Below are 24,355 nucleotides of genomic sequence, written 5' to 3'. Positions count from 1 at the left end.
GTCGGCTCTGAGTGTACCTGCGCCCAGCTCTCTTGTGTGAGGGTGTACGTGGTCTAGCATGTGGGTGCATGCTGGTAAGGTGTCAGTATGCAGGTATATATTAATAGGTGAGCCCAGTCGATCCATGCGCTGGATGCGACTGCGTCATGCGCCTTTGCCGCACAGCCCTCTTCCTCTCTGCACCCGCGCGATTTCACCCCTTCGAACAGGAACCAAAGACCGCGCAGTGTTGCCTTGCCGCGCTCAGAGCACAACACTTGCCCTCAGACATAATATTTTTACTAATCTTTCCTTTACGATTTATGTGTGTTTCTTTCGACAAGCCATTATCCAGCCCGAGAAACAAAAGTGTACTCTGTAGTTTTAAAAGAAGAGTGTGACCTTAAAAAAAGGACATCTAACAGTTAGGGTGAATTGATTCTTACAAAGGGTTCATTCTTAAATCCACAAGGGGGTGAAAGAGTTAAGTTGTTGATTCTTTTCGCGGTCGGAAAGGTTTCCGATGATTAGTGTCACATATCTAGGCTCATATCGACCATCCGGTGTAAATAGGCTTAAATTATTATCTCCAACATCTAAATTCTAACGCTTAAACTGTTAGATTTTAAGTCAAAACCATACTCAAAGTTTCTGAATAGAAATTTAACTTAAAAAAAATGATGTGAAACTGATGAAATTGGGTAATAATATATTGTAATAGCAATGTAAAGGATACGAAATTGAGCAAAGATGTTAGGAAGTTCAAGCCCAGGGATTCCTTTCCCTCTTTCGAATTATCTGTCTCTATCTCTTCTCTCTCAGTCTTTATCTCTCGAATGGTGCCTAAAATGATTCAATAAATTAGTGCCTATATCGTATGTGCAATAATATAGAAGAAACAAGTGGATTAGTATTTATAACAGAGTGTTATTGCTTGCGGAATAAGGAAATTTTGTCGTGAGGAAGATTGTTTGGTGGTTGTTAAGGATCATGGTGATCGATCATCAAAACGTTGATCATCAAGTTGGGGACTAAGAAGAATGTGTTGGTTGATGAAAAAAGAGACGGGCTTCGTGTTAATTTGAGGGACGTTCGGTGATATTATTAGTGCTTGATTCAGTGATGTCACAGTTAATGCTCTACAACTTAGGACACGCATCCAACGCGGGAAATGATACAAACAATAACGCCAATACCAATAGCAGCATGGAGGATGACGATTCTTACCAACTGCCCACGATCTATAGGTACTAAGGAATTTTTTATTCAAATTATTTTAAGAATCTTAAAAAAATTAAAAAAAAAATTAAGAAGTTTTGAAAATTGTATGTAGTGAATTAATGAGAATTAGAATCTAGTGAACAAATTTTTTGTTAAAATATTGTGAAGATAATTTTCTGAATGTCCTGAATGAAACTACAAGAATGATTTTAAATTTGTATAGAATATAACTCTTGGAAAATAGAGTTCCTTGAAAAATGGAGTAACAATTTAAATCCTTTAGGAGAAATAAGAATTCATAAGTAAGAGAACTAATAAGATATTCGACGGACCATTTCGTTAAAGAAAAAGTGCTTAAGAGTTAAGAGAATTGAAACTTGTAATGCCTCTAACTTCGAACTTTAACTTTTTCTATGAAGACTTGTTTCAAACAGTCTTTGATCGAAAGGTTTTGAATACTCTTTCAATTGAAAACAAGAAAATAATAACTTGAGGTCGTCTAAGTTCCAAAACGTATAAATTGAACATTATTACGCTCGTTGATCAAATTAATATTAAAAATGAAAATCTCATGGTACAAAATCCTTAACTTCTTGGATATTACTCTTCATATTCATCACCTGTTAGCAAAAAATTTTCGTTTTATATATACTGAGAAAGAATATTACTTGAATTTAAGAAATATGGTACTGAATACTTCCAATGAAATATGCTTTTGATGAAACAAAATTTTTCTTGTTCCAAGAAATTATTTTTTACAAATAAAAAAGTCATTTCTGCTACAAGAAAAATGTTTCACAATCAACAAAAAAGATTTATTAGACGTATTCAGCAATATATTTCTTTAAGTCAAGTAATCCTATTTTATCAGTGTGGGGAAAACACTCTACAGTAGACAATGATTCATGGTCGATAATTTTAATTATCTGGAAAACAATGGTGATTTTTTTCATATAAGATTTCAACAAGGATACTATATTATCTGAAGAAGTTTTATTTAAATATTATAATTGATTAATGTGAGAACAAATAATTAATTTTTTACCTAAAATAAAAAATGTAGCCACTTTTTTTTCATACTTTTTACTTAAATGAAACATTTATGTGGAAGTTATACATTAGAATAAAAATATGAAGTTAAGTGAACAATATGTACTGATAAAAAGCATTATTACTTCATTATTATTAAAGATTTGCGGACTTTTAATTTGCAATTATATTTTGGAACAGTAGATAATCGAAAAAATGTAGACATTTTTCGGTGTCAAAATTGGCAGCTCTGCGATGATCTTGCGCAGTTGTTTCAAGCTAGAGGTTGGATTTGTTTAATTATTCTAATTCGTGAAGATTTTAAATTCAAGTCTTTGTAAATAATTAAGTGATAAACCGTGTAAAACTAAAGTTATTAAAAAGACTGAAATTATTTAAAATAATTAATTATTTTAATTATAAATTAGGGAGTCACAAATTTTTCAATGGTAACAATCTCAATGAATTAATCTGAGATGAAAAGATGTAAACAATTTAAGCTTATATGAATTTGGTAAAATAATGATAGTTTCGACTATTATTCACTCAATTTCCTGATTTCAATTATAAATATACTAATGATAAATTATAGTTCTCGCGAGATGAATATTTTGTCATGTCCAGGGGCAATACCAGAAACGATTATTATCTATTGATCGATATAGGTGTCAAAATCATATCTTTGACCGGGTTTAATAAAAATGTTTAATATAGCTAATTGACTAATTTCGTGATATTCAAAATATAGTTGAAGGTTTAACTAATATCATTTCGATGGTTTTTTCGCATTTGACTTTTAAATATTATTTTTACCTCTTTACAACATTATTTTTAAATACAACATTTTTAACCTGAAGAAGACACAAGAGTGTTGCCGAAATGTCGTTATTGTAAACTCACTTTTACAATAAATGCTCGTATGGCCGATAATAAAAGCTTGAAATTATTTAAAATTCAAAGTTGGATTATTTTATTTAATGGTATTTTTTTCTGTAAGAATAGTCAATTGAATATGTAAGCTTTATTTAAAAACGAAAATATTTCTTTACTTTTTTAAAGTAATGCAACTAAATGTTGTCTAATTTTGTCTTATTTACTGTAGAATGTTTCCCCCTGAAGAAAAATCGAATTTTTTTGAAATTTTTTTAAAATCTAGCTTTTAAAATGCTCGTGGAATATTTGAAAAATATGACTGATAAAATGATTATGAGGAACCTGAAGCAACATTTACTATATTCTTGTTAAAAAAATGTTCTACTGGGAACTGTTATCACTGTTAGATGACGGTTGCTTCCAGTGGGACCTTGCGGTAGTGGTTTAAGACTTTTTTATTTCTTGCTTTGAATGAAGAGTTAAGAAATTCAGATGAAACCGCGTAATTTTTAATTCGTATGTTATTGGTAATTTTGAAGCGAAAGCTTGAGACTTAACTTGATACCCCTAATACATACGATTCTGAAGTAAATGTGTTCAATTTTGCGGGGTTTGGGGGAAGTGTGCTATAAAAATTGAAGAGAAACACAATTTTAATGCATTTTTGGACCACACCCTATTATAAGTGTTGTAATATCGTAATATTATACTCACATGTACGTCCTTTTTGCAAATTTACATATAGACATTCCAACCTTACTAAATGCACCTGAATTCCATTTTCCACAGGGTTTCGATATATACTAACCATTTAACTTAACCCCAATTACCCCAAATAATACCCCAATTTTCAATAAGCCTTTAGGTAATGCTTGGTATATTCAGTCCTGTAGATTACCTAAACCCCATATCGTATGCAGCTGGATTTTTAATAGAAACAAACTTAATGGCCTATAAATTTAGCCAGAGAGGTTGAAAACTGCAGAAAACCAAAACTTCTTACCACATCAAGTACCCACATCCATCCTCGGCACCAAACCTTCCGCTCTAAAGTAGATAAACGCATTGAAAACACAATCAAGCGAGAATTCCAAAAAGTCACGAGTCGAGATTCGCCACTTAGTTACTGCCATCGGTTTAAAAATATTATATTTTTTTATCGCCATTTTTAAATCTTTTTTATTGCAGATGTCGTGCTCCAATTGCAAGTTTAGATTGCATGGAAGAGTTCAATGGCGTCGAATCTGGTGTTCATTGCAAAGTGTCAACAGGAACTAAGGAACAGTTGCTGACAAGCTGCATAAGTTCGCAGTCTCGACTACAACAACCCTCGCCAGGTATTCGCTACCGCAACTTGGGCAAAAGCGGTCTACGTGTTTCCAATGTTGGATTAGGTACGCTGAGTGTGTCACCCATTTCTCCTAATATTCACCTCTGCATTAAATCATCAATTTAGAATAGTTTTACAGCAGGTCAACTTTCGCAATGTCAATTACCTTGTTCTCTAATTATACCAGTAATTGGCACATTCTTTTTAAAAGGAACTAGTTATTTGTTATCGTTTCCGTTTCAAAATGTTACTTATTTTAGTTTCTTGTTAAAAAAAGTAACTATCGTTACTTTTTAAGTTACTGTAATTACCGCTTATTTCTATTTTTATCCAGGGCTGCCTCACAGTTACAGAGGTCGCTTTTAGTCACTTTTCTGTGTCAAAACACTTTCTAGTCACTTTTTTAAAGATAAAGTCACTAAAAAATTAAAACACGTACTCCAAGGAATTTTAAATTAATTGAATTTCTTTCAATTATATTGAATTTCCATGAATTCTTTTCTTTTAATTCACCCTGAATTTTTTTAATTCTCTTGAAATCCATTGAAGTTAATTGATATTTTTTAGATTTCCAATTTTTCAGTTTCATCCTGAAAACTTTTAAATTCAACTTGCATTATTATGGATTTTATCAGAATCTTATTTATTGATTCTATTTACTCTCGTTTATCTGAATTTGATGGAATTTTCTTGAATTTAACAAATTTTTGTTGTATTAACTTGAATTATTGTTACTTAAAGAGTGACAGTATGGAACTAGATAGTTTTTATTTTTTTGAAAAATTGAAAATTCGATTTTCCATCGCTTACTCAAAAGCGTTTTTCGAAATATGCGAAAATATAACCTCAAAATTCTTGGATGAGTTGCTCGGAGTTGCCTAGTTTTTGGATCCAGTTTTTTTTACTATCATTTGAAAATTCAATATCCTGGGCATAAGTTTTTATTATTTATTTAGAATGAAGACTACATCTTTTATCCTAATCTGCAGCCGAACCTGCTCCAATTTGTATTAAGTGTCACACTGAGGTTTTCAACTTGCACATTTGCGCTCTCAAAAGTGCATAACTTTCTCTGATCCAAATTTTTAGACCTAATTGAGCAACACTTCCGCTTGGGATTAGACTTTTGTTTTATCTGCAAATGGTCATTTGGATTTTACAAAACGTTTTTCCACTTTCCTTAAAAATTTCGATTTTGTTTAGTATCTAGTACTGCACAACTATATTTAAATATTTCTGGATTTCGTATGACTTTCATCGAATTCTCATGAATTCCCTAAAGTTCTTCTCAATTGTCTGATCGTCGATTGTTTGATTTTTAAATTAATTCGAAATAATTTAGAATTAATCCTGAATGCTTGTTAATTCATTCTGAATTCTTTCAAATTTTCTTGCATTTTTTAAATTTACCCTGATGTTTTCTTAATACCCATCATTTCGACTAAATTCACTCAACTTTACTCAACTTTGCTCAACTGATTGAATTTGTTTAAATTCACCCTGATTTTTTGTAAATCACCTTGAATTCTGAAGTATTTCATCAAATTCTTGTGAGTAGCATTGTATCTTTCTCATGAATTTAATGAATTCTTAAAATATTTTTGGATTGTTATCAATTCACACATTAAATTGTTCTCATTTTCCTTAAATTTCTTTGAAATTCACTAAAATTTTATTTAATTCGTTGGCTTATTCTTTTTGTCAAATCCTCTTGAATTCTCCTGAATTCTTCCAAGTTTACTCCAATCTTTCTGAAATCTATGAAATATTTTTGATTACATTTTTATTTCAATTGACGTTTTCGTTCACGTTGAATGTTTATGATCTTTATCGAATTCTTCTCATTTCCCTTAAATGCCTCTAATCTCACTAGAATTTAATTTAATTTATTGGTTTATTTTTTTTAATTTATCCTGATTTCGTTAAAATTCACCTAGAATTCTTATAAATTTCATTCGAATTTTTTCAAATTCTTAGAAGTTCAAAACAACATTAGTTAGCCCTTCTTTCGAGTTTAATATGATTTTTGCCGTACCAAAAAATATTTCAAAACCTAGCCAATACGAATTGAATGGTGGAAATGAAAGAATAGTTGCAAAAACAATAAAATGTATTGCCGGTCATTTTAAAAGACTTTTAACTACATTTCGAAAATAACTAAAAAAGTGACGATTTATATAGTTACTGTTACTGAAAAAATGTAACATACTTACTATCGTTACTAAAAAAGTAACTAGTTACTTCTCATCACTGCATGCAAGTCTTTTTCGCATAAAAATAGTTCCTTAGAAATAAGTTTTCAATATATTTACTATCTTTATTAGACTCAATATAATTATTATGACATTAATGAAGAACTTTTTGTAAATAGTGAGATCTTAATTGATAAATGGAATGTGTCTTTCGAAGGTTTAATTACTAATTCCATAAAATGGATGGAGATAAGTGCATCAGTTAGACGATCCCCATTTCTTAAATTATTAAAAAAGGGTTTGAGTTGAAGAAAATTATCTTAATTTGATGCTATAAATTACTAAACGTCACACATGACTAAAAAAAAACTGTTTTTTTAATTTTTGCCCGCTTTTTATAATGAAATAAAGATCCATTCCATTTCAAATCAGGCCGAAGGGCCTATGAAAAAGCCACCGGACTCGTCTTTATGTCCAAAAAGTAGGCAGCGCTATTTTTTATTTAAAAAAAAAAACGAATACGGATAGAGGGTCGCTGTACCAAGGGTTTCTGCTGAATACGGTTACAATAATTAATAAGCAATCGCGGAAAATATAGTCCAGGAATGGTCCCAAAGGACTTAACCCTCAAGCGAAGGCGTAACAACCGTGCTGTAAGCTGAATGGAACTTGGGCATCAACGTTGTCGAAACCGTGCCGAGGAACTCCAAAAAGGGGTTATGGGCGCGGAGCGCCTACTCTACTGCAGCCAGAACAAGTCAGAAACAGAGCATACTTCAGGACCCGGAGAACTATCAAAATCCAGGTTTTTCTCAATCCCAAAGATCTGGGTGAACTGGATGATGAGCTTGGTTGAGATTTTTCCGAAGAGTCCGACCTGTGGACTATCAATTGTGTTACAGTGGGACCTCGTACGTGTCGCACTCGTTCGTGTAGCTTTCGGCTTCGCGTCGTGATCACGTGACTCCTCAAAACCTCGCTCGTGACGCGAAAATTGAAGCAAAAAGTTGCGTGCGTACCACAATCCAGTGCTGTTCCTAATGGTGTCCCTTGATGTCTAGTACATACCAGTGATGTTATAAATCATGCTACCCTAGCACGCCACTGGAACGACCGGAAGGGACGTTTGCGACACAAACGAGGTTCCCGGTCCCAACTCTGATCCCACTGTATGTATAATGCAGCGAGATCTCTGGCAGATGTAAACCGTAAATTAAAATCAAGGGCTAATCATAACACCAAAAGACAAATGCATCATCTTAGCACAAAGATAGTCTGAGCAAGACAGTACGCGTCCCGCATTAAGTGTGTAATTGACTACATAACATCTGGCAGGAATTTCACTGCCACCGTTAGACAGTTCGCATGCAAACTGCGGATTCGTCATCACGCACTCAACGAGTCGAAGCTGCTGACGATCAGGCAGCATATTGTTGACAGAATAAGAGTATTATCTGACGCTAGGAGAAGTCTAGAACCAAGAGAGCGGTGGGTCAAAGAAAAACAACAGTTTTTCTTTGACTCATCTCGACTCTTCCAAGGTCCTCCAGTTACTGTCCACTGTAAAAAAACTCATAAGATAAATAGCTTCAAAGAGCAATGCAGTGTCCTCATAACACCGAAGCAGAATGCCCCTCTATTACTATCGAAGAGGTGAAAAAATATGAAGAGGACAGAAGAACTATTCCGCTCGGGAACAGATGGCATTCACTTTCTGGTGGAAGAAGTTTTTTTTAACCCGCCAGCATCTGGCCCGCAATTTTCAACTCATATCAGAAATTAGTGGAAGGGTCCATAGTGCTCCTGCCGAAGGTGGGAAACTTAGCTAACCTTAACAATTACAGGCCAATAATTTGTCTGAAGGCGCTGTGTAAGATCTGAACAGCTATTGTAAATGATAGGATTGTTCGGACATTCGGACCTGTGTGAAGAGAGACGTACGAACAACGCGGCTGCATCCATATGGTATAGTTTATCCATACATCGTGAGGCACATAGAGATATTAACGCAACTTTGGAAAACCTATTTACTATCTGATCTGGAAAATATCGTGACAACTAACAACGTCAACTTTCGGAGTGGTGTCTTTGAGGGCGACATCATGAACTCTCTGCTTTTTTCCCCACATTATTACCACTATCTCTCGCACACACCATTCCGAAGGTTACTTCTGCTGTAAACCTGGAAATCGAAAGCACAAGGTTACTCATGTATTTTACATGGATGATTTCAAGATCTACGTAAATGTAAAGAGCAGCTAGATTTAGTTCTAGGGATTAACGAGAAATACAATCGAGAAATCGGAATGGTTTGGGTTAGAAAATGCGCCAAGGTTTATTTGTAGCGAGGAAACCTTAATATCATCCCTGAAGACCCTGAGATCGTCGAAAGAAGCGATATACGGCACCTTGGCGTTGTAGAGACCTATACATACCTGGGCGTGCAACAAAGCCACATTCCGGATGTGACATCTGTAAAGCATACTCTTCGATGCAGATACAAACGTGTCATCTGCCAGATTTGGTCTTTCGAACGGTCGGCAACGAACAAAGTATCTGCAACAAACTTGCTTGCAGTCCCGGTAATGCTCTATTCATTTGGAGTGGTTCCATAGACGCAGGCCGATCTCAGATTCCACGATATCGGATCACGAAAGGTTATGCACACGAACAAAAGCATGCACCTTAAGTCTTCTGTTCTGTGGCTCTACATCTCACGCCGTCAAGGGGGTCGCGTAATATTGAATCTTGAATGTTTTCACAACAGGATTATTCTGGGTACAGCAAATATAGTCGAAAATGGACGAGACCCTCTTTAAAAATGGTCAGGTAGCATATATGTGATGGCTCAGTCGATGTCGTATGAGCTATCGTTTGTTTCCCTTAAATCACCCTCATTAAATTCTGTGACGGAGGGTTTTATTTTGGCATGTGAAGAGGGTGAATTTTCCACTTTAACATACCGTCGCTAATTTTTAAGCCAAGATATTCCCGATAATAGACGCAGAGCGTGTCATGCACACCCCGAGCATCTAGGACACATACCATCTAGTTGTTCAACTCATGTGGGAAGGGCGTACATCCAAAGACACAATGCGGCACTAAGGGTGCTTTAATGCTATCTCTGTCACTCTGACGCCGAATAGACTGGAACTTGGTATTCTCGAAAATTGTTTCTCTTGCGCACGCGATTCCTGACATATTTCTCCTTGACTTCGAGAAACGAATCATGTTCGTTATCGAATTTGAGGTAATAGCTTATAAAAACATCACAGACAAGGAGAATGAAAAGAAAGTAAGATATAAAGACCTTATGAGGGTATTACGATGGTTATATCCGGAATATTCTTTTAAGCCATTTGTCCTGTTAGTCGGTACTTTTGGAGGTGCACAGCTTTCACTGAATAATAGCCTAAAAAGCATCCCTGAGTGTCAATGAAATGCTAAGATATTACTTGCGGGGAAAATATAGAAGGTGGTCGTCCTTCGTCTTTCTGTGTCCTTAGGATGCACATGACTTTTGCTGTAACATCGTGTTGAATCTGTCGCAAAGTGTAACCACCTATCTCACGGTCGTGAGATATAATTATATCATTTCAAAGTGAAATAAAGCTTTTTACAAAAAGGCTTTTAATTTGAAATAAATTTGCGGAATCTTATAAAGAGTTCAATTCAAAAAATTAAAAAATCTAATTTCTTAATATTCGAGGCCACATACTTAAAATGTTTCTACTCCTAACGTTTTCAACCATTATTTTTCTTCTATATACTCGAATTTAAACTGATTGCATTTTCAAGGATTTTATTTACGAAGTTTCAACTATTGAAATTTTGTAAAATCTAGAAAGGCTAAAATAACGATTTTTAACATTATGAATTAAAAATTCTATATCTGTTAACCCATTTAATTATAAATAACACATTTTGAGAAATTTGAATTTCAAAACATCCATATTTTGAAAAGGATACTAAAACTGACTAAAAACGATTAAAAATTAAAATTTTTCGATGGAAGGTTTAACGTGATATTTAGATTTGCACATGATAAAATGAAACATTTAGTCCTGAGGATAAATAAGGTCTAATTCAAGATTTTCAGATGAGATAATGTGTAATTTGAAATGTTGTTATTTTAAAAATTTTCAAAACGATCTTCTTCAATCTCAAATTATTGTGTTTGATGTCAAGTGAAATTTAAAATGATTAGATATGATTTCCTTATAAAACTGAGAATAAAAAAAATCCGGCGAAGAAATAAAGTCACTGTCCTTTCCCAGTTATTTCCTTTAAAAATGTTTATTGGCTCCTTTTTCTGCTAATTATGAAAAATTATAAAGTGATCTGAAAGAGAATTAGAGCTTATAGTGGTATAATAATAGTCAGTTACGCTGTTTGCATTCATACTGTACTATCTGCATCATGTCTTTTTTCTTTCTTTTAATGTGAACCGAGAGGGATTTTCTTCTGGGATTAACTGAATGACTAATTTTCATTAAAAATTCCAGTGAAGCAATGCCATATGCATAAGTTTTTTTTATCTCACAATAAATATTGATCAGTGATACCTTGGAGAAATCAGAGTCTCGGCTCTCGTTAGCAATAAACGCTATAGTATGATAAATTATCTTATGGGCATGAATATGAAAGCTTGCATGAAAAATAAAGCGCACTCTTTTTCTTAGTGCATGTCCCTCAATTGTTGCAGAGCATATAATTAGCCTGGTATGTAGAAAGAGAAAAGCATTTACTATTAACTGAGTACTTTTTTTATAACGTTATTTATTTCAAGTTTTACCTCAAAGAATCTTTGATTCGTGACTTTTCTACATACAAATGAAAATCTGCTTGTTTAGATTAGAGGTCGTTTGTAAAATACGTTGCTAATTTGAGGGGGGATGAGGGTCCGCATAAAAATTACGTTTAGGTACATCGTAGGAGGGTGGGGGAGTCAGTAAAAGTAGCATTACGAACATACATAAAGTTGAGTACCTTTCCTGATGATAAATTTCGGCAAAATTTCGAAAAGGTGGCTCTATAACGATACAGCTCACTAATAACCTAATAAGTTTGAAAATCACATTCATATTTCAGACTTCACACTTCTTGCTCTATTCTCCTCTTGTTTTAAAGAATTCTTATTTTTTTATCAAACAATTCCATATTTTTCTGGTGTTTCGCGTAAATACAAACTCATTCAATAGAGCCACAGAAGAAAGTCTAACTATTTTTGAATTACAGTTAATTTTTTAGTTCAAAAGTATCAAAAAGTTCGAAATTTATTTCTTTTGGTTTAAAATTCTACTATTTGGCTTTAAATGTAATTATTTCGATGCAACTGAAATTATTTTTTTTAAGTCATCTTTTTTGTTCATCATTTCAAATACTTGGTTAATGTCACAATCAGTCCGAAAGTTGAGATTAAATCCAAGTTTGACTGTATTAAAAAATATAGTAATAACCTGAAATTCTTCGACTAAATACTGACTTATAATTGAGGTGACCGATGGCAACAACTCGACAAGCGCTCAAAACCGCGTAGAAGTATTATCCACTCGGGAAAATCTATCGAAAAAAAAGTGACCGATACGTAAAATAAAATATACTTTAGTCTTCAGCTTGACGCGGCCGAGAAATTTTTCAGGTGAAACTTTTTTATTCGACTTGAATAAAACTGTATATTTAATGTATATTTAATATGTATATATGTGTGTATATTTAATGTATATTAAAATTTCCAAATTTTCACAGTGAATATGTTACTTACATTAATTTATTTAAAAGATTATTTTGTTCTATTATTTCCCTATTTTTGGGAAAAGTCACCCTATTTTCCCAATTTTAAGAGCATTTTGGCCTGCTAAGTCTGACAATTTATTATTTTAATTCTTCTTGATTAATTACCGAAACCTATAGCGCACCACACGATCATGTAGGCATATTGCAGTTGCATTCACTAGAAACGCGAAATAATGCAAAATAAACAAACAAAACCATGGTCATCTACGAAAGTAGTGGGGGGGGGGGGAGAGGGGTGTACAAATAGTACAAATTTGTAACGTAATTTATGACGGCCCCTTAGGGTAATGACACCAATATTGGGCCACCCTTTGGTATTAGGCCTTTTCTTCTAATTATCGCTTCAGAATATTAAATAAGAAAATAAATAAGTTCAATATGCTATACAAAATTGTGGTCTATAGTCTTTTAATAATTTCCGCCGCGTTTACCATCAATTTTGAATAGGCGAGTAAGAAATTGTAAAATGACTAAAATCGAGGAAAAATCATTTTTTCATCTTTGTAAAATTTAACAATCTTTGATTATAAATCTTTAAATATGATTCTAGCGTTAAGTGGCTCACTACACTGATGTCCTTACCCTATAGTACATATTTTTTATAGATCATACAGAACTTCTTTTTGTGAGAATTGGCAATCTTTAGGTGTAAGAAAATTGGGTTTCTAATATAGCTTTATCGTTTTCACAAGCACGTATTTTGATGTCCAAATACATACTAGACGAAACGTACTTGAAAGGATGGAAGAATTTTTCATGAGGAGGTTTGAAAGCATGGGGGAATTTTTCATGAGCTTTCAGGAGATGTTGAGAAATTCGTTTGAGATTGCGCTTTATACGAGATAGCCTGTAAAATAAGAATTCTTGCAATCCTTTGTAGCACCGCTTTGGGTCTTATTGTAGTTCAATGAAAGCCGTAATAATATTCCATGAACAAAGTACAATATTCTTTATGTTTTCCAATACAGGTGGTTTCAGAAAATATAAAATCTATCAATCATTCTGAAATGGATGCATTTAAACAATATAAATTCCCGTTACATATTTTTAATGAAATAATGAAAATGAAGATTCTTCATTCTAATTCAAAAGATCCCTGTTCTTACGCAAATTATATTGCTTCACTCAAATTCAATGTTTGGAAATTAAAGTTATAATTCTTTACGGAATGTCCCTGTCTTAAAGTATAAAATATAACTCTTTATGAAAATTTTCTGTTCCAAGAAAAAATTAAAATTTTTTCTAAAAAATTCCTTGTTCCAAGTGAGAATTACAGTCGAGCCTCTCAATAGGGCGCCTCTTAGGATGGTGGGAGACATTTTTCTCGGAAGCGCGCTAACCCCACGAACATCCTCCGCAACACGAAACTTTTGCATGCTCTGCCTCTCAATATGGCGCTCTTCGTTGCATGTAATATATGTGGAACATTGCGAGCCATATACATCAGGGTGGTCCAAAAATGCACTTCAACATTTTTCCCCCTCTAAAAGGCAAGTGACCCCCAAAAAAGTTTCCATTTCCAATTAATTGGAATTGGGGATATTTTTGATTTTCGAAAAATTGAACTCATACTTCGGGATTTGATCGGAAAGAGCCAAGTTTTTAGGGATTGAAGGGAAGTGTTTACGAAATAAAACCATAATTATAATTTCTATTTTTAACCCCGCCCCCCTTCACACACACATTGACTAAAATGTGACCCATGAAACAAAACACTACATTTTTAAGTATTATTGTTAATTCTCAAAAATTTCTGTCGTCTTTTTTCATGAAAAAAAATTACTAATGGATAATTTTAATAGCTTCCATGCATTTTTAAACAATGTTTGGAGTAGTAAATTTGGTTAAAAACAGTTTATAATTATTTAAACAATTAATCATTGTTTATATTCAAAATTTCTAAAAATTGAGCCAGAAGTGTTCATTTTATTCTGAAATTGGTATCCTATGCTACTTTTTGTTGAGTAATTACATAATTCTGGTATATTTCTTCTAATTTTTACAAAATTTCCATTTGTTTGAACAATTTTTATTTGCTCAAGCAGTTTTTTTCGATAACTTTAAAAAGTAATATAAAATAGAATACACAATTATTTGTCTGCCTTTATAGTTCAATATTGTGTTTAGTTCATAAAACACGACTTTTAAAATATTTTTGGGACAAAATTTGTTTAAACAAATTCAGTTGGTTTTCAAAATTAAAAAATGGTTAATATATTATTTGTCTACACTATGCAGCCAGAAAAATAATGGTATGTGTCCCATTTTATATTATTTTTAAAAGTTTTCGAAAGAAAAAAGCTAAAGCGAATCAAAATTGTTTAAACAAATAGAAATATCTTAATCATTAGAAGAAATGTATAATAATGATTTCATTTTTAAACAAAAAGCAGCACATGATACTGACTTCAGAAAAAAGTGGACATCTCTTGCTCAATTTTTAGATATTTTGAAAATAAACAATAATTAATTGTTCAAATAATCACATAATATTTTTTTAAAAATGTACTACTCCAAACAATGACTTAACTTTACCTTTCATTAAAATATAACATGTTTCCACATTTTTCGGGAAAAATAATTTTGCATATTACATTTATTTAAACAATTAAAAATTATTTAAAAAGTCATGGTGGGTATTCAAATTGTCCTATTGTAATTATTGATCTTTAAAAAAATGGCAGAAACTACAGAAAATTAGCAATATAATACGTAGAAACGTAGTTTTTTATTTTTGGGCCATGTTTGGAGCACTGTGGGGGGGGGGGAAGGGTGAGTTGAAAATAAAAGCATTATATTATATCGTTTTATTATGTAGGCACACCTCTTTAATACCTAAAAAACTTATAATGTTTCGTTCAAACCCTGAAATATGAGTTCACTTTTTCGAAAATCCTAAATTTCTCCATATTAATTAAATAGGATTTGCAACTGCCTGGTGGCACGTGTTAATATTTAAATTTTCAAAATAAAAATGACGGATTTTCTTGGAATGGAAACTTGGGGGAGGGGTGACTTGTCCTGTAGCTCGAAAAGAATTTCTTGGACCACACTAATATACATAATGTGATATGCGGGATACAAATTGACTATTTGATGTGAAATATATTCCACACTCATTTTTAAATAATTTGTAAACGGATTATTATGGTATGTATATTTTCATTCTAATGAAAAGAAAAAAACGCATATGTCTTAAGTTTTGCGAATTAAAAAATATTTTTCGGATTGCAATGATGAATCTGATTGTCAAACTATGTATGTACTAATATGTATTTCTTCTAACGATAAAATAGAATTTCCTTAATTCGCAAAAATAATTGTATAACAGATATTATCCATTCATCTTTATTTATTATATGATATTATATAATCGCAGAATATAATTTTTCCGCAATGCAATATGAATGTACATAAGTACAACGGATAGGCAGATTTATTTTCTTCGCGAGCGCTCTTTTGAAAGGCAATGCTTCGAAATCTCCCTCGGTCAACGCGGAAGCTAAAAAGTGGGGGTAACGCTGGAACGCAGTTAAGGAGAAGGCGCCCTATTGAAAGGCGCCTTAATTTTGAGGCTCGTTTGTATATGCAGCTTTTATAATTCAAAAATACTCTTTTCCAAAATTTGAAAGAGGGAAATTTCAAATTGTAACGAATTCTGACATGGAACAGAGATTTTTTTTTAAATTACCTTCTTCTAAATCAGAATTAAAATTCTTTTCCAAAATTCCCGTTTCATGTAAAAAATTCCCTATTCCAAGTCAACTTAAAATTCTTTACGATAAATCTCTGTACCAATTCAGAATTATATTTATTCATAATATTTTCTATTATTTAGAAATATAGTAATTCCCTTTTTGTAACATTTGAAAGAGGGAAATTTCAAATTCTGGAAAATTTTTATTTGAAAAAAAAATCATTTTTAAATGTACACACATTCTGATTGGGAATACGGAATTTCCATAATATGAAGAATTTTTAGTCGAAAGTGGGATGTGTTTTGTATATTCCCTTCTTATTCATCACAATTAATACTATTATATGTTTTCTGCTCTATGCAATATGAAATCAAATCCTGCTTGTTTATTTTATTACAAACAACAGAACTGTCAAAAAATATGCATGTTTCGATTTACAGAACTACTCTAGGTGAGACCGGGGAAGGATGGGACAGGTTTTTAAAAAATTAAAGTAGTCGTCTGTTGCAAAATACTACAATGTAAATTGTTATTAAATTGTGTTCAAAAAGTACGGTGACTTTTCAATCTTCGTGGGCTACGTACATTCAAGTTTAAAATTTTTCGTTTTGTTGTGTTGGTACAGTCGTCACGATCATATGTTCACAGTTTTGACTTTATAGCTCGTGTTGTTTTTCTGGCACAGGCGTAAAAGGTTAGAAGGGTTTGGTGTACCCGGCGATTTTCTTCTTTCGAAAAAAATGGAGCAAAGAGTTTGCATTAAATTTTGTGTGAAAAATGGAAGCCAGTGCTCTAAAACTCTTGAAATGTTGACAGTTGCATACGGTGAGTCTACTCTGAGTAAGAAAAATGTGTATAAGTGGTACAAGCTGTTCCAAGAAGGCCGAGAGGATGTCGAGACGAACCTCGCCCTGGACGTCCCAGCACGTCAACAACAGATGAAAACGTTCAAACAGTGGAAGAAATGGTGTTCAAAAATCGCCGAATTACCATCAGAGAAGTTGCTGAAGATGTCGGCATATCGGTTGGCTCATGCCATGCTATCTTTTCGGACGTTTTGGGCATGAGACATGTGTCAGCGAAATTTGTTCCAAAACTGCTTAATTTTGATCAACAGATCCATCGCATGACCATCGCTCAGTAGATGTTGAATGAAGTCAATAATTATCCTGATTTTCTCAAAAGGGTTATAACTGGGGATAAATCGTGGGTATATGGTTATGACGTTGAAACTAAAGCCCAATCGTTCCAGTGGAAGCATCCTGAGCCTCCAAGACCGAAAAAAGCACGTCAAGTTCTGTCAAATGTGAAGGTTTTGCTCACTGTCTTCTTTGATTACCGTGGCGTAGTGCATTAGGAATTCTTACCACAAGGTCGTACGGTCAATAAGGAGTATTAGCTTCAAGTTATGCGCCGTTTGCGAGAGGCGATACGCAAAAAACGTCCGGAACTTTGGAAAAACAATTCGTGGCTTTTGCATCACGGTAATGCACCTGCTCATTCATCGTTGCTTGTGAAAGATTTTCTGATCAAAAACAGCACCACAGTCATGCCTCAGCCTCCAATATTCACCGGATTTGGCCCCCAGTGACTTTTTTCTTTTCCCAAAACTGAAGACACCCATGAAAGGACATCGATTTTCAACGATTGAGGAGATAAAAACTGCATCGCTGAAAGAACTCAAGGCTATACCACAAAATGATTATCAGAAGTGCTTCGATGATTGGAAAAAGCGTTGGCACAAGTGTATTACATCTGAGGGGGATTACTTTGAAGGGGACAACATAAATATTGAGGAATAAATGAATATTTTTTAAGAAAACCATAAAGTCACCTTATTTTTTGAACACACCTCGTACTGTGAAACTTTATGTTTCAATTTCGTAAAGAATTCAATATGCACTGGAAAACGTCGCTGTTTTCTTGTGTGCTAAAACAATTAATAATTAAGAAAATATTAAACCATAATATTAGCAAATAATAGATCTTAAATTGTCGGTATACTGGTCCATAAAATATAGTAAATACTATAATATTAGCAATCTAAATATCAAACACTTGTCTTGAAAAAATGCATAAAGGCTCTATTATAAAAATAAAATTCAATAATTAATCTTCGCTATAAGCGTGATGAAAAACACATATTCCAATATTATTAGTAATTAATTTCATTTAAAATTGCCTTAAAATAACAGAATCCTCTTACTGAAATATTAACGTTACTTTCTTCTACCTATTCCTGAAATGTTCAGTTCTGGAAACTATACAACTTAACAAAAAATGGTGTGTTCGGTCTAACCCCGGCATTCCATTCCGGGCCGGTCTCCTCTAACCTTTGAATGTGTAAAGATGTTGTTGCAAGTTTTTTTACGTCCAGGAAGTATTGAAACTCTAACTTGATTTTTTAAACTGAAAACCGGTAACTTGTTTCTTTATACCGAGTTACCTGAAATTGATTACATATTGCATGAAACAGTCGATATATAGTAACTCCCTTTCTTCAAAATTTGGAAGAAGGTAGTTTCAAGTTGTGACGAATTCTGACTTGGAACAGGGATTTGTTTTAATTCCCGTTTTATAAATCAGAACTAAAATTCCCAGTTCTATCAGATAAATATTGTTTTTTTAGAAAATTTCCTAACCTAAAGGAAAGAAACCTAATTCTTTGCGAAATTCCCAGTTCAAAGGGTAAAATTACAATTCATTACGGAAATTTCCCGTCACAAAGTCGAAATTATAATTCTTTACTAAATTCCTCTGTCTTTACTCTGAAAATAAATTATTATATAAAATTAATGGTTCCGGCTCAGAAATATGATTTTTTGACAAATTTCATGTTCCAATTTAGAATTAGAGAAATAAAAAATGTAAAATCAGTTTTAATTTGTATATTAGTATATTTGAGAGAAACATCGGTCACTGAATCAAATTCCTGGTCATTGTTTGGGGTTTTCTCCGTTGAACAAGATTTCTGGTCAATTATAGAAAATTTAATGTCCCAAAGTGAAATTCGAATTCTTTGCGGATGTTTTCTGCTTCAAAGTAAAAATTCTAATTCTTGGAGAAAATTTCCTGCTCCAAAATGAGAAATATAATTTTTTACGGGAATTTCCTGACGCAATTGTTGAATTTATGTTTCTTTACGGACATTCCCTGCCCCAACTAAGAATTATAATTCTATTAGAAAATACACAGTTCCAAGCCATAATTATACTATTTTAACCAAATTTCTCTTTCCATTCAGAATAAGAGTAATAAAAAATATGAAACCAGTTTTAATTTGCATATTAGTAGATTTGGGAGAAAAATCCCAGTCACTGAATGAAGTTTCTGGTTATTTCCCGGTCTTTTGCCGTTGAACAAAATCTCTTATTTTCCCGGTCAGGTAAACACCATAAAGAAGTAATAGCTTTATGTTTGTATAGTTTAGTCATCACATATTTTATCGATTACATAAGTTCCTTATCAATTTTTTTTCTTACTCCTATCATTTTAGTAGAAGAATCGCCACACGTTTGCGGAAATGGCGGGAACTGGAATCTGTTGAAACTTTAAGGAAACGTCCTAAAAATAAATTGTTTTGAAATATCTCGTTTCAACTGCACATATCGTGGTATAAACTTTACAAATAAATAATAGGGAACCAAATTTTGAATAAAACGAAACAAAACTAAATTATTGTAGCTATTGTAGGTCCCGAAATATGGATTGACAAAGTTTGCCCATCTTTCGATTTTTCGGGGTAAAATTGTACTCTTTCCTTTTTTTTAATTTTCAAATTTCTGTACAGCTCACATTAAAATTGTGCGCAAATGAATGGAAGCGGATTTGATTCTCTATAAATTGAAAAAAATGTCTAACACTAATAGGTCCAAAGTTATGACCCTCTGAAGTAGACGAATTTCGCCCGATTTCGCTATAATGGCAGATTTTCATAAATAGTCCGCTTTCGATGCACCCCAAGATAAAAGCAAAATAGTTTAAGCAGCAAAGGCCCAAAAATTTCATACAGCACTAGTCAAGCAATTACAATTTTTTTACATTTAGTGACGCTATATTTTTCCAATGCATTTTGGCCTGCTAAACTTGAAAATCGCATTGAACACATTTTTTATGGTTTGTTTTTCGAAGTATCGGATGTTTATTTTCTTCTAAAACTATGGCTTTCTAAATATTCCATTTTATCGCATCTGAACTGTCAAATTGATCAGGGAAAATGGAACTAACATTTATTGCAGAATCGGTCATTTGATTTCGGTGCAATTTCAAGTTCAATGGGCCAAAATTCATTATAAAAATATAACGGCACTAAATGTACAAAATGACTGTAAACTAGTGCAATAGTAAATTGTGGTTGGGTTGTTCTTGAAAAACTGCAATTATTGTAAAATCAGAGGAAAGGGTCGAATTCAGAGGGTCATAACTTTCGATGTGTTAGGGCAAGAATATAATTTTTAATTTAAAGGAAGTATAGTTGCCTTCCATTTAATTGTAGAAAATTTTTATGTGAGGCGTATAGAAATATGAACATTCGTAAGAAAACTGAAATGAACAATGTTTCCGCGAAAAATCGAAAAAGGGCAAACTTGGTCAAGCCATATCGGGACATATTATAGCAAGAACAATTTTATGTTTTGTGGTTGAGCCGAATTTTTTCCCCTATTTTTTCTTTGAAGAGTAAACCACATCATATGCACTTGAAACATATTTCTTGAAACAGTTTCCGCCCTTTTTTGCAAACGCAGAGCCTTCTTTATGCTAGCATGAAGCGGTTACGGAAAAAAAGAATTCATGGGGAACTTATTTAATCGTGGCACTCGTTTGTCCGACGAGATGAATGAACTTGTGTGAAATAAACTTTAATAACAAAAACGTTTTAAAGTAAATTTGTTTTTGATTTTTTTGTTTTGTTTTTTTAGGAACGTGGACCACGTTTGGTGGTGCTGGTGGGCCAACCAATGAAGAAACGGCAGAAGCCGTTGTCACTCTAGCCTATGACAGCGGAATAAATGTGTTCGACTTGAGCGAAGCCCACAGCGGGCACAAGGCTGAAATTCAATTGGGCCGAATTCTCTTGCGCCGCTGCTGGAAACGTTCCAGCTATGTCGTTACCACGAAAATATACTGGAGCACGAAGTAGGTAAAATAACCGAAAAACGTGACCTTAGGAAAATTGTTGTCCTTTGCCAAGTCTAATTCTGCTCCTTCCTAATTTATCTATCAGTTCTCTTAATTCAAAAATTTCTAGTCAATTTATAGAATCATATCTATTACTATCTTTGAGAATTCTTTTACTAAAATGGTGATAGGTGCCATAACGCGGGAAATTATCTACATGGCTAGAATAAGCGGTAGTAAAAATCACTGATAACTCTGGTTACAAAAAAAATCTGAAATTTATAGAACAAAATCTTTAATTCTTATCTTTAATATACACTGTAAAAAAGGATGTGGAATTTTAGTACGCTAAACGTATGTAAAAAGTGGACTCACGCGCAGCGGCGTGAAATTAGTATAGAAATGTCTAAATTTGTACAAATGTGTAAAATTCTCAACTGAATTGAAATTTAATATGTGACGTTAAATAAAACAACGGAAAGTAGAAAATTTCTCCAAAATATAAACATAACTTCAAATACTTAAATCATTAAGATCATATTACGATATATAGTTATAATTACGGAAGCTTATATGGCATAAAATTTATAATTTAAAATCAGTCACTCGCATTTATGCTTTCGCCGAAAGTGAGCTATGAAGTTTGTAAACTAAAATGTACGTTCGCTCATAACACGCGAACAAACGAGCGAAAAAAAAGCTCTATCGCGAAAATTACACAAATGCGGGATATTATACGGACGAATTTATAATCACTATAAAGTGGAGAAATTTTCGTCAAGAAATAGAAATTTATGCGCAGTCGGTAATTTTACCAGTCTGGGGAATTTTACTATGTACAGCGTTAGTCCTTCTCTTCTATTAAACCTGTAAGAGACGTCATTCTACACAACATCTGGAAATTTGCTTTCTAACCTGTAATTTTAATGCAGCTGAAGTGACATTTTATATGTGGCAATTTACACTTTGAAGTGCAATTTTAAAACGCATTTTTTTCTGTTTAAGCCAATAAAACTGAAAAAATCATTACGGATTCGGTGTAATGAGTAGCAATGTTCAAGAGTGCCTGCGTCAAATTGCAGTCTAAGACGGTCGGTCGATCGACGCAGAGACGCTTGGACAAGGGACATTCCTACTGATTTCAATTTAAGAACAAGTTTCAAAGATTACTTCTTGTAAGTTCCAGATGTTTAGTACAGCTTTCCTGGGTTTTGACACAAGTTGAAGTGGAGGTAAAAATTCGAGTAATTTATAATTTTGTTAAAAACTTCTCAGGTGAAATACAAGGTCTGCCTGGAAAGTGTCTGCCCTCATGCTCTAACTTTGTACCTAGTTGTGATAGTGTCAGAAATAGGTATTTACCATTTAGGAGGGATCTCTTTGAGGCCCTCTACTAAGTGAGACAGACCGACAAATCTTTAGTTGACTAGTTTATTCAGTTGCGGCCATGTCTAATCACGTACGCGTCACATTTCAGGATGACGGAACGCACCGACTGAAGTGCGTGCATTAAATTTCCCCCCAAAATAAGTAAATCATGTTCAGAAAATATGGTTATGATTCGGAAAGTGGATGGCGATGAGTTTATAAGTTATTCTCAACCTAAAAAGTGTCATAGGCAATTTAAAAGTGGTAGTACAATCACGACTAAAAAACCTCAAAATTTGTAGTGATCACGGGATATTACTTCCATTGACCAGAATTAACTGTTACTCCTTGTAAACTACAAGTAAACTACAATAACCACTACAAACTACAATACTTTCCTCTTTAAAATTTAGAGATTATTCAGCGTGTACGTTTACAAGCTTTCTATCTGTTTTTTTAAATGTCTGACTTTACTTCTGATTCAGTTCTCGTGTTTCAAACTCATCAATGATTTTTAGTGACACTCGCCTACCAATTATTTACCAATATTAAATTTTATACCTTAAAAGTGCACATGCAAGCAATGTTTTTGTCAATTGTTTCGCAATATGTCGCCCTAAACTTATATTTAACTTCAAATTTTGTATTTTACACTAACGCTATTTAGTATTCTAGCTTTAGTATTCTAGCTTTACTATTCGCTATTTAGCTATTTAAATTCTTAATAAACAAGATGAATTCAATTTCTCAATTTTTAGCGTTGCGTAGAATACGCCTTATAACGACAGTCACATTCCCGTCCGTCCGTCTATAGTTTACCGTTCCTAGCTCCTACAATATTTCTCCAAGAGGGTTGAATTTTGACATGTATATTAACCAGGTATACAGTACTCGTGGAAATTCTTTGCACCCGATTATCTATTATGTTTTTCTTTTTATCAGTGGTTAAAATTAAGAAAAATGATGAAATTTGGCTTCTTAGGCACCTATCCTGGAAGCTTCTATTTTAATCCAATTTTCTTTGGGAATCACTCAATTTGGAACTCTTCCGACAAAGAATAAAATTTACTGAATCATATTATTCTTTATATCAGTAGTTAAGAATAAGAAAAATATGGATACTTAGGTTTTCAGACCCCGAGTATGCTGGAAGCTTTTCTTGTAGTCCGATTTTCCTCGGGGATGGGTCAAGTTGAAGCTCTTGACACATGTTAAATCGCAATTAGAATTGAAATTTTCTATGATATATTTTTCTTTTTTATGTCAGTGGGTATAAAATAAGAAAATAAAGAAATTTTTTTTCGTTTTTAATGACTGTCAAATTCTATACCCTACGAAATCCTTTCAAAAGGTACTTGCCGACCTTTTTAGTCTCATTTTCTGAAAGGCTATTGCAAATTTAGTACCAATAGAGTTGTTTCTCAATTTTAAATCAAATTATTTTTGAAGGGCAAATGTTAAACTAAACTCAGATTACTTCGTATATTTTTTCCGTAACTTTGTGTAATAGAACAAATTTGTTAAAAATTAGCGTTTGTAGGAAAATAATAAAAACCCAACGAATGTTCTAGCTTTAATTGACTATATATGTTACATATTTTTGCAATCTCTTTATAAAATATTGACTATAATAATTTATCCTGTGCTCGTTTTACTCACAAGGAAACTATCCCAGGTGTCCCTCACCGATTTTGATGAAACTGCAATATGTTGTAGTACATCGAAAAATAAGAGACACGTATTTTTTTTTA

At 33.1% G+C, this 24,355-nt stretch overlaps 1 protein-coding gene across 3 annotated transcripts in view; it reads left to right on the top strand.

Moving 5' to 3' along the window:
• The first annotated feature begins 213 nt into the window (after positions 1 to 213).
• The window catches only part of LOC117168741 (voltage-gated potassium channel subunit beta-2), a 48,419-nt gene continuing 24,277 nt past the window's right edge, over positions 214 to 24,355 (top strand). For 2 of the 3 annotated variants that reach the window (XM_033354475.1, XM_033354474.1), the window contains exons 1-3: positions 214 to 1,226; positions 4,291 to 4,496; positions 21,038 to 21,254. In XM_033354475.1, coding sequence (XP_033210366.1) covers positions 1,102 to 1,226; positions 4,291 to 4,496; positions 21,038 to 21,254 — 548 coding nt within the window. In that variant the 5' untranslated portion in view covers positions 214 to 1,101. The remainder of the gene's footprint in view (positions 1,227 to 4,290; positions 4,497 to 21,037; positions 21,255 to 24,355) is intronic. The other variant, XM_033354476.1, reaches the window with a different exon arrangement.

Source organism: Belonocnema kinseyi, chromosome 3 (genome assembly GCF_010883055.1).
Source record: "Belonocnema kinseyi isolate 2016_QV_RU_SX_M_011 chromosome 3, B_treatae_v1, whole genome shotgun sequence".
NCBI classification, from domain to species: Eukaryota; Metazoa; Arthropoda; class Insecta; order Hymenoptera; family Cynipidae; genus Belonocnema; species Belonocnema kinseyi.
Note: the sequence above shows the minus strand (reverse complement) of the source record. Positions and strands in the feature narration are given on the sequence as shown.